This window comes from Amphiprion ocellaris, chromosome 23 (genome assembly GCF_022539595.1).
Source record: "Amphiprion ocellaris isolate individual 3 ecotype Okinawa chromosome 23, ASM2253959v1, whole genome shotgun sequence".
Lineage (NCBI taxonomy): Eukaryota > Metazoa > Chordata > Actinopteri > Pomacentridae > Amphiprion > Amphiprion ocellaris.
Window position 1 is genome coordinate 25,639,797 of NC_072788.1, and position 12,871 is coordinate 25,652,667.

At 42.2% G+C, this 12,871-nt stretch overlaps 1 protein-coding gene across 1 annotated transcript; it reads left to right on the forward strand.

The window, feature by feature from the left end:
* Window positions 1-1,430: 1,430 nt before the first annotated feature.
* LOC129348065 (sodium/hydrogen exchanger 9B2-like) lies at window positions 1,431-12,862 on the forward strand. Its single transcript, XM_055007406.1, has 14 exons — window positions 1,431-1,496; window positions 3,026-3,091; window positions 6,218-6,323; window positions 7,428-7,598; window positions 8,142-8,284; window positions 8,360-8,487; window positions 8,769-8,850; window positions 9,376-9,469; window positions 9,549-9,655; window positions 10,718-10,867; window positions 10,980-11,088; window positions 11,159-11,295; window positions 12,313-12,487; window positions 12,562-12,862. Exons 3-14 carry the CDS (start codon window positions 6,224-6,226, stop codon window positions 12,648-12,650), a joined length of 1,485 nt encoding a protein of 494 aa, XP_054863381.1. The 5' UTR covers window positions 1,431-1,496; window positions 3,026-3,091; window positions 6,218-6,223; the 3' UTR covers window positions 12,651-12,862.
* Window positions 12,863-12,871: the final 9 nt, after the last annotated feature.

The following is a 12,871-nucleotide window of genomic DNA, read 5'->3' on the forward strand; positions in this document are numbered from 1 at the left end:
GTTCTTTAGTCCTGCTGGGATCCATCCAGAACACTGCTGCCAATGTGAGTCTCTGATCTGATGCTTTGTTCCTGAAGCATCTGTTCAGGTTCTTTAATTTGTTCCTTATAGACCTGTTCAGGTTCTTTAATTTGTTCCTTATAGACCTGTTCAGGTTCTAGTTGGAAAATCATGAGCCAGGAAAATGTTCTTAACTTTGAACTAGAATTTCTGTTTGCTAAGTTCTGCAAAGTTCTGCAAAGTTCTAGTATTTTAAGTGGGGTGTGTTCTTTTAGTTCCCAGAACGTTTTTTTACAGGAAGGATGATGTTCTAAATATGTTTGGGGATGACATTGTGACAACGTTCTTCCCCGTAGAACACTGCAGGAACGTTTTATAGATTCTATTCTTTACTCTGCCAGAACGTTCCACCTTTGTGGAACGTCTTTCAAAGAATGTTCTGTCAAGGTCTCACTGACATCTTAGAAACATTTCTGAATGTCGCATCGAGAATGTCCTTCCTGTTCTGTGTTTGTTCTGAACGTGTTCTGAGAAAGTTCCACAAATTTTGATGTTTTCAGCGGAAAGTTTTCCTCTAGTTCCCAGAACATTCTTCTTAAAGGCGGAACAACCGAAAATGTTCTAAAAAATGTTTGGTGGTGACATTGTTAGAACGTTCTCAGAACTGAATGTTGTACCGAATGTACCGAAAAACCTTCTCTGTTTGTCGTCATGAAACACTGAGGGAACGTTTTACAGATTCTATATTGTGATAGATTAGCAGATTGTTCCAACTCTGCCCTTTATCAGAGCACAAGAGCGTCTGACGAAGAGCATTCTGAGGTCTTGATAACATTTTGAAAATGTTCTTTTAAGTGTTGCATTGAGACCCTTGTTCCTTTATCGTCCTGTAGAAAAACGTTCTACAATGTGTTCCCTCAACAAAGAGGCAAAAACGTTCCATCTTTGATAAATTTCCCAGTACAGCAGCGTTTTATAAATATACGATAACATCTGGAAAACGTTTTTGGAATGTTAGTTTGAGAACGTTCCTGTTCTGTTGGAGAAGAACATCGTCAGTGTTCCCGACAATGTTTTCTGAATGTTGATGGTAGAACATTACAGTAACTTTATAAGAACATTAGTGGAAATGACAATGTTCCCTAAACGTTCTTCGAACATTGGATTAAAGGTTCTCTTTAATCATCATTAGAACTTGTGGGTAACGTTGTCTAAATGTTGTGGGAACGTTCTTCTCCAGACACAAACAGGTTGCTTCAGTCTTTCTGAGTTCTGTTTCGTGTCTTGTGGGCTGGTTTTGTGTCATTTAATACTCTGTGTTCTTGTACTGCAGTACTTGTACTTGTACTGCAGTATTTGTACATGTACTGCAGTACTTGTACTTCCACTGAGGTATCAGTATTCTGGTGACTGGTTTGTTCCAGATGATGGATGAAGAATCCACCAAACGTTACTGTCGGCCGAACGACGACGGGTCCAAGCTGCACCAGGAACAGGTATCCAGGCCCCGCCCATCAACACCTGTAGCTGATAGGCCCCGCCCAGCTACAATGTAGCTGATAGACACGCCCACCAACATCTGTAGCTGATAGACCCGCCCACCTGGTTAAGTCCCACCCCCAGTTTAAAACTAAATGACGGGCAGAAAGGTTTAAACTGAATACTACGTTTTGTCCAAATACTTGTAGTTTTAAAGGTTTATTCGATCCAAAAAAAAATTTTTGTCAAAGTACTTAAAGTTTTGAAGCGTTATTCCAAATGTGAATACTACTTTCTGATTAAGTTCATGTGGTATTACATGGTAAGTCCTCCCAAAATACTACGTTCTGTCCAAGTATTTATAGTTTTAAAGGTTGTTTCCAGTGAAATCTGGCCATAGTTCATTATTTTGTTGTTTTTTAAAAGTAATTTCTGTGAGTTTAGAGGAAAATATCTCCAGTTTCTAACCTTCAGTCCTGAAACCCAGAGATGCTGCAGGAACAGAGTTTATCCTGAAGGAGGCGCTGCAGCAGAGACAATTAAACCTCATTAAACAGGAAGCTTCAGTGTTTAACCTGATTTTTTCTCCACCTGGTTCCTCATTTACAGCTGATTTACCGTATTTAGGTTCAACGAGTCCAGGAAGCCGATCGTTCGTTTAATGATTAAACGATCAATAATCAATCAACCCTGATAGACGACAGCAGAACAAAGAGAACCAACAGAAGAGGTGTGGAGAACAAACACAGAGCTTTAGAGGAAAGAACAACAGAGTGAGCTGGAGAACAGAACATGTTCAAGTAGAACACAAATACCAGCTCTACACAGGTAGTACTCTCAGTACTACACAGGTAGTACTCTCAGTACTTCCATTGTCAACAACAAACTGAAATATGGAACAAATGATTCAACACAGAAACCTTTAATCTCATTTTCTCACAATATTTGACATGATTTAATGGATGCAGCTTCTAAAATCTGAATATTTCCTCATTTTACTTTTAATAACGTTAAACTTTTAAGTATTATTATTAAATAATTCAAAACTGCAAATATTAAAATACTACATCAGTAATAATCTCGTAATAGTATCCAGTACTTCACATCACCTAATGATGCTGCCACCACCATGCTTCATCATGATGTTTCCACCTCCGTGCCTCTTTCTAGTAACTCCTTCAGAGGAGTCATGGGTGTCTTGGTGGCCTCCTTGACTATTCTATTCCTTAATGATGGATATTTTGCCTCCTGTCAGGTGATTTCTAACCACCTTTCCTCAGAGTTTCATTTTGTCGGCTCCTTTAATAACAAAATATTCTAATATATTGTCATAAAGTGGTTTAACTTTTAATAAATGAAGTTCTTCTCCTGAGAATACTGTGATACTCTGAGTGCATTGTTTACGGAAGCAGCGTTTATACTTTAATCGTGCAGTAGTAGCAGTTTAATTGCAGAGAGGACAAAGTGCAGCAGCCCATTCTCCGTCTATGTCTCTCACCCCTCTCTCTCCCTCTCTCTCTCCTTTATAACAAACTCTGCTGGTCAGAGAGGGAGTAAAGTTCAGGAGGAGAGAGAGATCACAGTCCTGCCGAGGACGAGCGAGCCGGACACGGTCAGTAATACTACTACTACTACTACTACTACTACTACTACTACTTAATAGCAATACCACGACTAGTACTATTACTACTACTACTACTACTAATAATAATACCACTACTAGTACTATTACTACTACTACTACTAATAATAATAATAATACCACTACTAGTACTATTACTACTACTACTAATAATAATAATAATACCACTACTAGTACTATTACTACTACTACTACTACTACTACTAATAACAATACCACTAGTAGTACTATTAATTCAATTCAATTCAATTTTATTTATATAGCGCCAATTACAGTCAAATTGTCTTGAGACGCTTTACAGAACCCATATGCCTGAAACCCCAGAGCAGCCCTAAGGAGACAGTGGCAGGAAAACACCCTTTTAACAGGGGAAAAAACCTCGAGCAGAACCCGGCTCTAATGTGGGGGGACCCATCTGCCTGCTGGCCGGGCGGGTTGAGAGGGACAGAAGAGGTAGAAAGGTAGAGATAGAGGGGTAGATGTAGAGATAGAGGGATACAGATAGAGGGGTAGAGATAGAGAGGTGGGGGGGTGGGACACAAGGACCATAAAACACAGCCACACATCTGAAGCATCCAGCATCCAGCTCTGGGACCAGGGACACTCGGAGAAAGGACACAGAAAGAAACAGAGTGAATGTAATGCAATAATGGTATATATAGTAAATACATAGGTAGTTAGAGAAGGGCTCAGTGCATCAAGAGAGGTTCCCCAGCAGTCTAGGCCTATAGCAGCATAACTAGGGGCAAACTAAAGGGACGTCAAGAGGGGAAGTCAGTTGTGCAAATGAAAACACCAGCATACCCCGTCAGGGTATGCTGGTGTTTTACTAGGGTTACTACTACTACTACTAATAATAATAACAATACCACTACTAGTACTATTACTACTACTACTACTTAATAGCAATACCACTACTAGTACTATTACTACTACTACTAATAATAATAATAATAACAATAACACTACTAGTACTATTACTACTACTACTAATAATAATAATAATACCACTACTAGTACTACTACTACTACTACTACTTAATAGCAATACCACTACTAGTACTACTACTACTACTAATAATAATAACAATACCACTACTAGTACTATTACTACTACTACTACTTAATAGCAATACCACTACTAGTACTACTACTACTACTAATAATAATAACAATACCACTACTAGTACTATTACTACTACTACTACTTAATAGCAATACCACTACTAGTACTATTACTACTACTAATAATAATAATAATAATAACAATAACACTACTAGTACTATTACTACTACTACTAATAATAATAATAATAATAACAATACCACTACTAGTACTATTACTACTACTACTAATAATAGCAATACCATTACTAGTACTATTACTAATAATAATAATAACAATACCACTACTAGTACTATTACTACTACTACTAATAATAATAACAATACCACTACTAGTACTACTACTACTACTACTAATAATAATAACAATACCACTACTAGTACTACTACTACTACTACTACTAATAATAGCAATACCACGACTAGTACTACTACTAATAATAATAACAATACCACTACTAGTACTATTACTACTACTACTAATAATAATAATAATAGCAATACCACTACTAGTACTATTACTACTACTACTAGTACTAATATGACTACTACTATTATTGCTAGTACTAATACTACTAGTACTACTACTACTAGTACTGATACTATGACAACTATTACTAACACTAATACTACCACCACTAGTACTAATGCTACTCGTACTATTACTACTATTACTAGTACCACTACTACTAATGCTACTAGTACTATTACTACTACTACTATTTGTACTACTATTACTACTACTAATACTACTACCACTACTATTACTACTACTACCACTATTAATACTCTGATTTATTTTTTTTGTTCCAGAAACGTACTGAGAAACTTCTGTGATGTTCTACTAATGTTCTAATGATGTTCAACTAATGTTCTAATCATGTTCTAATCATGTTCTAATCATGTTCGAATAACGTTCTCAGCAGGAAGTTTTCTTTCAGTTACCAGATTTTTTTAAGACAACTGAAGGCGTTCTAAAGATGTTTGGTTCTCCAAACTGAATACTGCACTGAGAACATTCTTCTTCTGTTGTCATGGAATGCTGTCGGAACGTTTTATAGATTCTGTCATGTGTTCCTTAACAACAACGTCAGAACATCCTGAGAACACTGAAGGCAGAATGTCGTCACTATGTCACAGCACAGGAACGTCTTACGAAGAATGTTCTGAGGTCTTGATAACATTTCTAAAACGTTCTTTTAAGTGTTGCATTGAAAACCTTGTACCTTTATCGTCCTATAGAAGAACGTTCTAGGATGTGTTCCCTCAACAAAGAGTCAAAACCTTTGAGAAATCTTACGTTTTGTAAAAATCTTTGACGACATCCGGAAGAAATTTTTGGACCGTTAGTTTGAGAACCCTCCTCTTTTGTTGTCACAGAACATCATCGGTGTTCCTGACAATGTTCTCTGAATGTTGATGGTTGAACATTGTAATTATTTTGTAAGAACCTCACTGGAAATGGCAGAATGTTCCACCTTTGTTAATATGTCACAGTACCAGAACGTATTATGAAGAACGTTCTGTCATCTGAGGTCTCGACAATATCTGGAACATGTTTCTGAATGTTGTGTTGAGAACGTTCTTATTTTCATTGTGGAAATGTTTTACAGAAGAACGTTTGTTGCTCCCTCAACAAGGAAGCGAAATGTTCCACCTTCAATCCATCACATTACAGGAACGTTTTATAAAACGTTCTGTATACAAACATTCACTCATCTGAGGCCTCAAGAACATCTGGAAGACATTTTGTGAATGTTGGTTTGACAACGTTCCTCCTTCGTTATAACAGAACATCATCTACGTTCTCTGAATGTTAACATTAGAACATTATTTCATCGTAGGAGGATCACTGAAAAATGAACATCTGAACATTTGATTAAAACACAAATTATTTTAATGTTATTTAAACGTTGTGGGAACATTCTCCGATGGTTCCCCATCAGTGAGGTTCTGTGTGCTTGCTTGCAGATCAAGATGGCCGCCCCAGAACCGTCATCCTGCTGTCCGTCCTGCGTCTCTCTGAAGGAACGTTGTCCTCATCCTAAGGGTCTCCTCAACCTGCTCATCACCAAACGTAACAGAACTCACTGCTTCCTTCCAGTTCTCATGTGGTTCCTCTGTCTGGGTTCCTCTGTCTGGGTTCCTCATGTGGTTCCTCATGTGGTTCCTCGTGTGGTTCCTCATGTGGTTCTTGTGTCTGGGTTCCTCTTGTGGTTCCTCTGTCTGGGTTCTTCATGTGGTTCCTCATGTGGTTCCTCATGTGGTTCCTGTGTCTGGGTTCTTCATGCGGTTCCTCATGTGGTTCCTCTGTCTGGGTTCCTCGTGTCGTTCCTCTGTCTGGGTTCCTCATGTGGTTCCTCAAGTGGTTCCTGTGTCTGGGTTCCTCATGTGGTTCCTGTGTCTGGGTTCCTCATGTGGGTCCTCATGTGGTTCCTCTGTCTGGGTTCCTCATGTGGTTCCTCATGTGGTTCCTGTGTCTGGGTTCTTCATGCGGTTCCTCAAGTGGTTCCTGTGTCTGGGTTCCTCATGTGGTTCCTGTGTCTGGGTTCCTCATGTGGTTCCTGTGTCTGGGTTCCTCGTGTCGTTCCTCTGTCTGGGTTCCTCATGTGGTTCTTCATGCGGTTCCTCATGTGGTTCCTCATGTGGTTCCTGTGTCTGGGTTCTTCATGCGGTTCCTCAAGTGGTTCCTGTGTCTGGGTTCCTCATGTGGTTCCTGTGTCTGGGTTCCTCATGTGGTTCCTGTGTCTGGGTTCCTCATGTGGTTCCTCATGTGGTTCCTGTGTCTGGGTTCCTCATGTGGTTCTTCATGCGGTTCCTCATGTGGTTCCTCATGTGGTTCCTGTGTCTGGGTTCTTCATGCGGTTCCTCAAGTGGTTCCTGTGTCTGGGTTCCTCATGTGGTTCCTGTGTCTGGGTTCCTCATGTGGTTCCTCATGTGGTTCCTGTGTCTGGGTTCCTCATGTGGTTCCTCATGTGGTTCCTGTGTCTGGGTTCCTCATGTGGTTCCTGTGTCTGGGTTCCTCATGTGGTTCCTCATGTGGTTCCTGTGTCTGGGTTCCTCATGTGGTTCCTGTGTCTGGGTTCCTCATGTGGTTTCTCAAGTGGTTCCTGTGTCTGGGTTCCTCATGTGGTTCCTGTGTCTGGGTTCCTCATGTGGTTCCTGTGTCTGGGTTCCTCAGTGTGTCTCTTTGCTCTGCTGTTCGGGGTGGTCTGGTCCATCACTGGTCAGGAGTGTCTACCTGGAGGGAACCTCTTCGGCCTCGTCATCCTCTTCATCTGCTCCGTCCTCGGAGGGAAGCTGGTCGGACTGATCCAACTGCCCACGCTGCCCCCCTTCCCTCCACTACTTGGTACGACCCGAGTACTACCAGAATAACGTAGTATAATCTGATCCAGACTAACCTGTACTAATCTAATCTAATCTAATCTAATCTAATTTTACGTGTGTGATTTTATGTGTGTGATTTTATGTGTGTGATTTTATGAGCAATGTGGCTCTATATGGTGGGGGCTTATTTACTGTATTTTTATGTCTTATTTACTTTTTCTTTTACTGTAAAGCACTTTGTGATTTTTTTTATCTGTGAAAGGTCCTATATAAATAAACTTGATTTACTTACTAGTATCTAGTATCTAGTATGTAGTATCTAATCTCTGAAACAGGCATGCTGCTGGCTGGCCTCATCTTGCGGAATGTTCCCTACATCAAGTGTGTAGTATCTAGTATCTAGTACCTGGTATCTAGTATCTTAAACAGGCATGCTGCTGGCTGGCCTCGTCTTGTCGAATGTTCCTTACATCTAGTATCTAGTATGTGGTACCTGGTGTGTAGTACCTAGTATCTAGTACCTAGTACCTAGTATCTAGTCCCTGGTACCTAGTATCTTAAACAGGCATGCTGCTGGCCGGCCTGGTGCTGAGGAACGTTCCCTACATCACGGACGCCGTCTTCATCGACACTCACTGGTCTGCAGCTCTGAGGAACATCGCGCTGTCCATCATCCTGACCAGAGCCGGGCTGGGCCTCGACCCCTCGGTACGCACCGCACGCGCTCAGTAGCCCCTGCTGACCTCACAGCGCTCTAACCAATGACGTTGTGTGTCTGTTCAGGCGCTGCGGCGGCTGAAGGCCGTGTGCGTTCGCCTCGCCATCGGTCCCTGTGTGGTGGAAGCCTGCTGTGTAGCCGTGGTGTCTCACCTGCTGCTGGGGCTGCCCTGGACCTGGGGCTTCATCCTGGGGTAACACAACTACACAACAACCCAACAACAATACACAACCACAACTGCTGCTGGGGCTGCCCTGGACCTGGGGCTTCATCCTGGGGTAACACAACTACAGACACACAACAACAGACACACAAACAGACACACAACAGCAGACACACAACAACAGATCCACAACAACAGACATACAACACACAACAACAGACACACAACAACAGACACAGACAGACCTGTACCATGCTACATGCTAGCTACAGCTAGCTGTGTATTGAAGGTGTTTCCATGTTCTCCTGCAGCTTCGTTCTAGCTGCAGTGTCTCCAGCCGTCGTGGTTCCGTCCATGCTGCTCCTGCAGAGGGAAGGATTCGGAGTGGAGAAGGTAAATCATCACCATGTTCCACTAACAAATGCTGGTTCTGTTCTCTGCCACCGGGGGGCGCACTCTATGTGTGGGTTCACAGATAGAGTGCACCCCCCGGGGCGATTCCATCATCTAAATGATGATGGAATCGCCCAACAAATCAGGAGAACCTTCCGAAAATATCAACAAAAACGGCTCCTAGACCCTCGTAATGATCACGAAGACCTCTACAAAGACCTCCTATAGCACCCTCTGAGACAAAAACTTCCTAAAGAACCTCTAGAACCATCCTAAAGACCTGTAGAACCTCCCCAATGACAACACAATCATCCCACTGACCTCCAGAACCAAATGAAATATCTGGTAAACTTCAGTTAGCCACCAGTAGAACCACCTAAAAGATCTTTAGATCCTCCTTGTCCAGGAATGTCAGGACCACTGGACAATCTCAACTCATCCAAGACCCTCCTAAAGGACCATAAAACCAGTTCTAATGATGGGTTCTCCTGTTCTCTAACACTTGTGCTGTGGTGTTGTGTCCAGGGAATCCCCACCCTGCTGATGGCTGCTGGAAGCTTCGATGATATTCTGGCTATAACGGGGTTCTCCACCTGTCTGGGCATCGCCTTCTCCACAGGTCTCACAGAACCTTCTGTCCTGTTCTGCTTGACTCCATCCTGCCTGTTCTGCATGCTGTGGTGGTTCTTGTCCTGCAGGTTCTACCTGGATGAACATACTGAAGGGTCTGCTGGAGGTGGTGGGAGGCGTGATAGCTGGACTGATCCTGGGCCTGTTCCTGGTCTGGTTCCCCAGCAGAGACCAGGTCTGACTCGCTGGAAAAAATGCTCCTCTCAAAACAAGAAAAAAAAGTTATTTCAAGGAACTTTTACCTTGAAATAAGTGAAAAAATCTGCCAAGTGAAAAATGTCTTGGTGAGATTTCTTGAAATCAGATATGATATTTAGAATATTGAGATCTTAAAATTAGCTGGGAAAACTGATTTTAAGCTCTATTTTACCAGGATTGTCAAGCTTTGGTGTCTTATAATAAGCCAGACATGCTAAAAAAATAGCAGTTTTTCACTCAAAAATAGATTTTTGCTTTCATGCAACCTCCTAATTTGAGATGTCTTAACCCTCCTGAGGTCTTCATTTACAGGCACCAAAAAATATTGTTTCCTTGTCTGAAAAAAATCCAAAAAATCAGCAAAAAAATTCTCCAAATTTCAGAAAATTTGCAAAACCTTCAGGAAGAAAATTTCAACAATTCCTTAAAAGTTTCCCTTAAAAGTTTATTTTTAAAAAAAAAAAAAACCCAAATTTGGCAAGAAAATTCTTGTAAATAATTTTATTTTCCAAAAAAATCCTAAAAATATCTAAAGTGATTCCATATATATCAGTATTTTATCTCAAATCAAGTGGGATGAGACATTTGGACTGAAAATAAGACAAATAGACTTGGTAGGATTTAGAGTTTTTGCAGTGCATGGTCCTTCATTCCATCTGCTATAAGACTTTACAACATCAGCATCACTGGCTGATGTTAACATAAACTGGACTATATCATTACCACCCCAAACCATAAAATTTGCACAGACATTCTTGCACTGCACATCTTTGCACTTTTAAACTTTATTTTTTATTTTTTCTGTTAAGCCACTTTATCCTCATCTCTCACCCTTGTATATATTGTAAATATTATTACTATTGTTCTATTATTATTTTATTCTTATCACTATGTCTACTGTTACATAAGCTGCTGTAACAATGTAAATTTCCCCTGGCGTGGGGAGAAATAAAGAACTTTATCTTTATCTTTATCTTATGTTCCAGTTCTATCAGTCCCGTATCAGAATGTGTTTCTGAAGGCCGTCTGTCTTCTGCAGGAGGACCTGGTGCTGAGGAGAACCCTCATGCTGTTGGGTCTGTCCATATTTTCAGTCTTCTTCAGTCATGTAATTGGTTTTGCTGGAGCCGGTGGTCTCTGCACGCTGGTTTTGTCCTTCCTGGCTGCTCTCGGCTGGAAGACCGACAAGGTAGAGCTCCTCAGAGTGTCTGAAACCTGGATCCAGCCACGTCCACACCATCAGAGCTTCTTCTCACCGCTAAACGGGACTTAGATCCAGGTGTTTCTGACTTTCTGTGCAGGCCCCGGTGGCAGCCATGGTGGGTCGGTCCTGGGATGTCTTCCAGCCTCTCCTGTTTGGTCTGATTGGAGCTGAGATCACCATAGCAACCCTGAGCCCGAGCACCGTGGGTAAGAACCGTCCTCTGTGACTCTTCTGTAACTCAGCAGCTCTCGTACCCACTCTGGTGTCTCTGCTCAGGTCTGGGCATGGCCTGCATCCTCATCGGTCTGGTGGTCCGTCTGCTGGTCACCTTCCTGCTGGTCCACTATGGAGGGTTCAACCTGAAGGAGAAGTTCTTCATCTCTGTGGCGTGGCTCCCTAAAGCCACTGTACAGGTCTGTGAGACTGCTACAAAAATATCCACCTAAAGAACCTCTAAAACCTTCAGAATCACCTCCATCAGGACCAGAACTTTCTAGAGACTAAAGAAATCACGCTTATAAAGGACCTTTAGATCACTGACCGCAAGAACCAGGACAAACAAAATCTAGAAGGTCTTCAGAAGCTGTAGGCACTCCAATTCATCCCTCGAACCTCCTCAGTTAATCCTTAATTAGTATAAAGAACCTCTAGAGCTTTAAAGAAACTTCGTAAACAACCATTAGAACCCTTAATACCCCTCAAATGCCAACAGTGACCACCAGAGCTACTAAAGTGACTGAGAAGCCTAGATATAACAACTAGATGATGACTAGAACCACCACACAGACTATCATGATTAGAACTCCTTAAACCACCTCTAGAACCTTTTAAATTACGCCTAAAATCTCCTGAGTGATGCTAAAACTTCAGTTCTGACAATAACTATCCAAAGGCCCTCAAGAACCTTCTGAACTACAGGGCCTATGAAGTACCAGGATGACCCCTAAAACCTCATGTGAACCTTTTAATGCTGAACTAGAACCACCAAAAAAAACCACTACATGCATTAGAACCCGCCAATAACCCCTAGAACCTTCCAGTAACCCCTAGAACCCTCCAATAACCCCTAGAACCTTCCAGTAACCCCTAGAACCTTCCAATAACTCCTAGAACCTTCCAATAACCCCGAGAACCTTCCAATAACCCCTAGAACCTTCCAGTAACCCCAGAACCCTCCAATAACCCGTAGAACCTTCCAATAACCCCTAGAACCTTCCAGTAACCCCTAGAACCCTCCAGTAACCCCTAGAACCTTCCAGTAACCCCTAGAACCCTCCAGTAACCCCTACAACCCTCCAGAAACCCCTAGAACCTTCCACTAACCCCTAGAGCCTTCCACTAACCCCTAGAACCCTCCAATAACCCCTAGAACCTTCCAGTTACCTCTAGAATGTCTCTGTGACTGCTGGGTACCTCTTCGTGTCCACCAGGCTGCCATCGGCTCCAAGGCGCTGGACATGGCGAGGGAGGAAGGTGACGAGGCCTTGATGAAGTTCAGTCTGGACGTGCTAACGTTAGCCGTGTTAGCCATCCTGACCACGGCGCCCATCGGTGCGCTGGGTATCGGCCTGGCGGGGCCCCGCCTCCTGGCCCGCCAGGTCAAAGGTGAGCACACAAACGTCTGCAGATGTTCTCGCTTCATTCCAGACTCTTTATTTACTGTTGAATCTCCGTCTCAGGAGAAGAGGTGGACAACGAAGCCTCGGCTCCCTGTCACAACAACACCGTTCAAGAAAAAGACAGCGTGACCCTGGAGAGCAAACTGTGAGGCTTCTGATTGGACAAACGGACTCTGACTACATTTACAGCACTCCCTCTGTTCACTCCTCATGTAGATGGTCCATAGTATGTAGTTACTCAAGGTTTTTAGATGTTCCTGCACGTTTCTTCTTTGCTTTGATAGTTGACCTGCTGTCCATGTGTCAATGTTTCTTTATGATGTTCTTTTTGATGCTTATAACAGTAAAGTCAGAGAAACTGGTCTGTGTC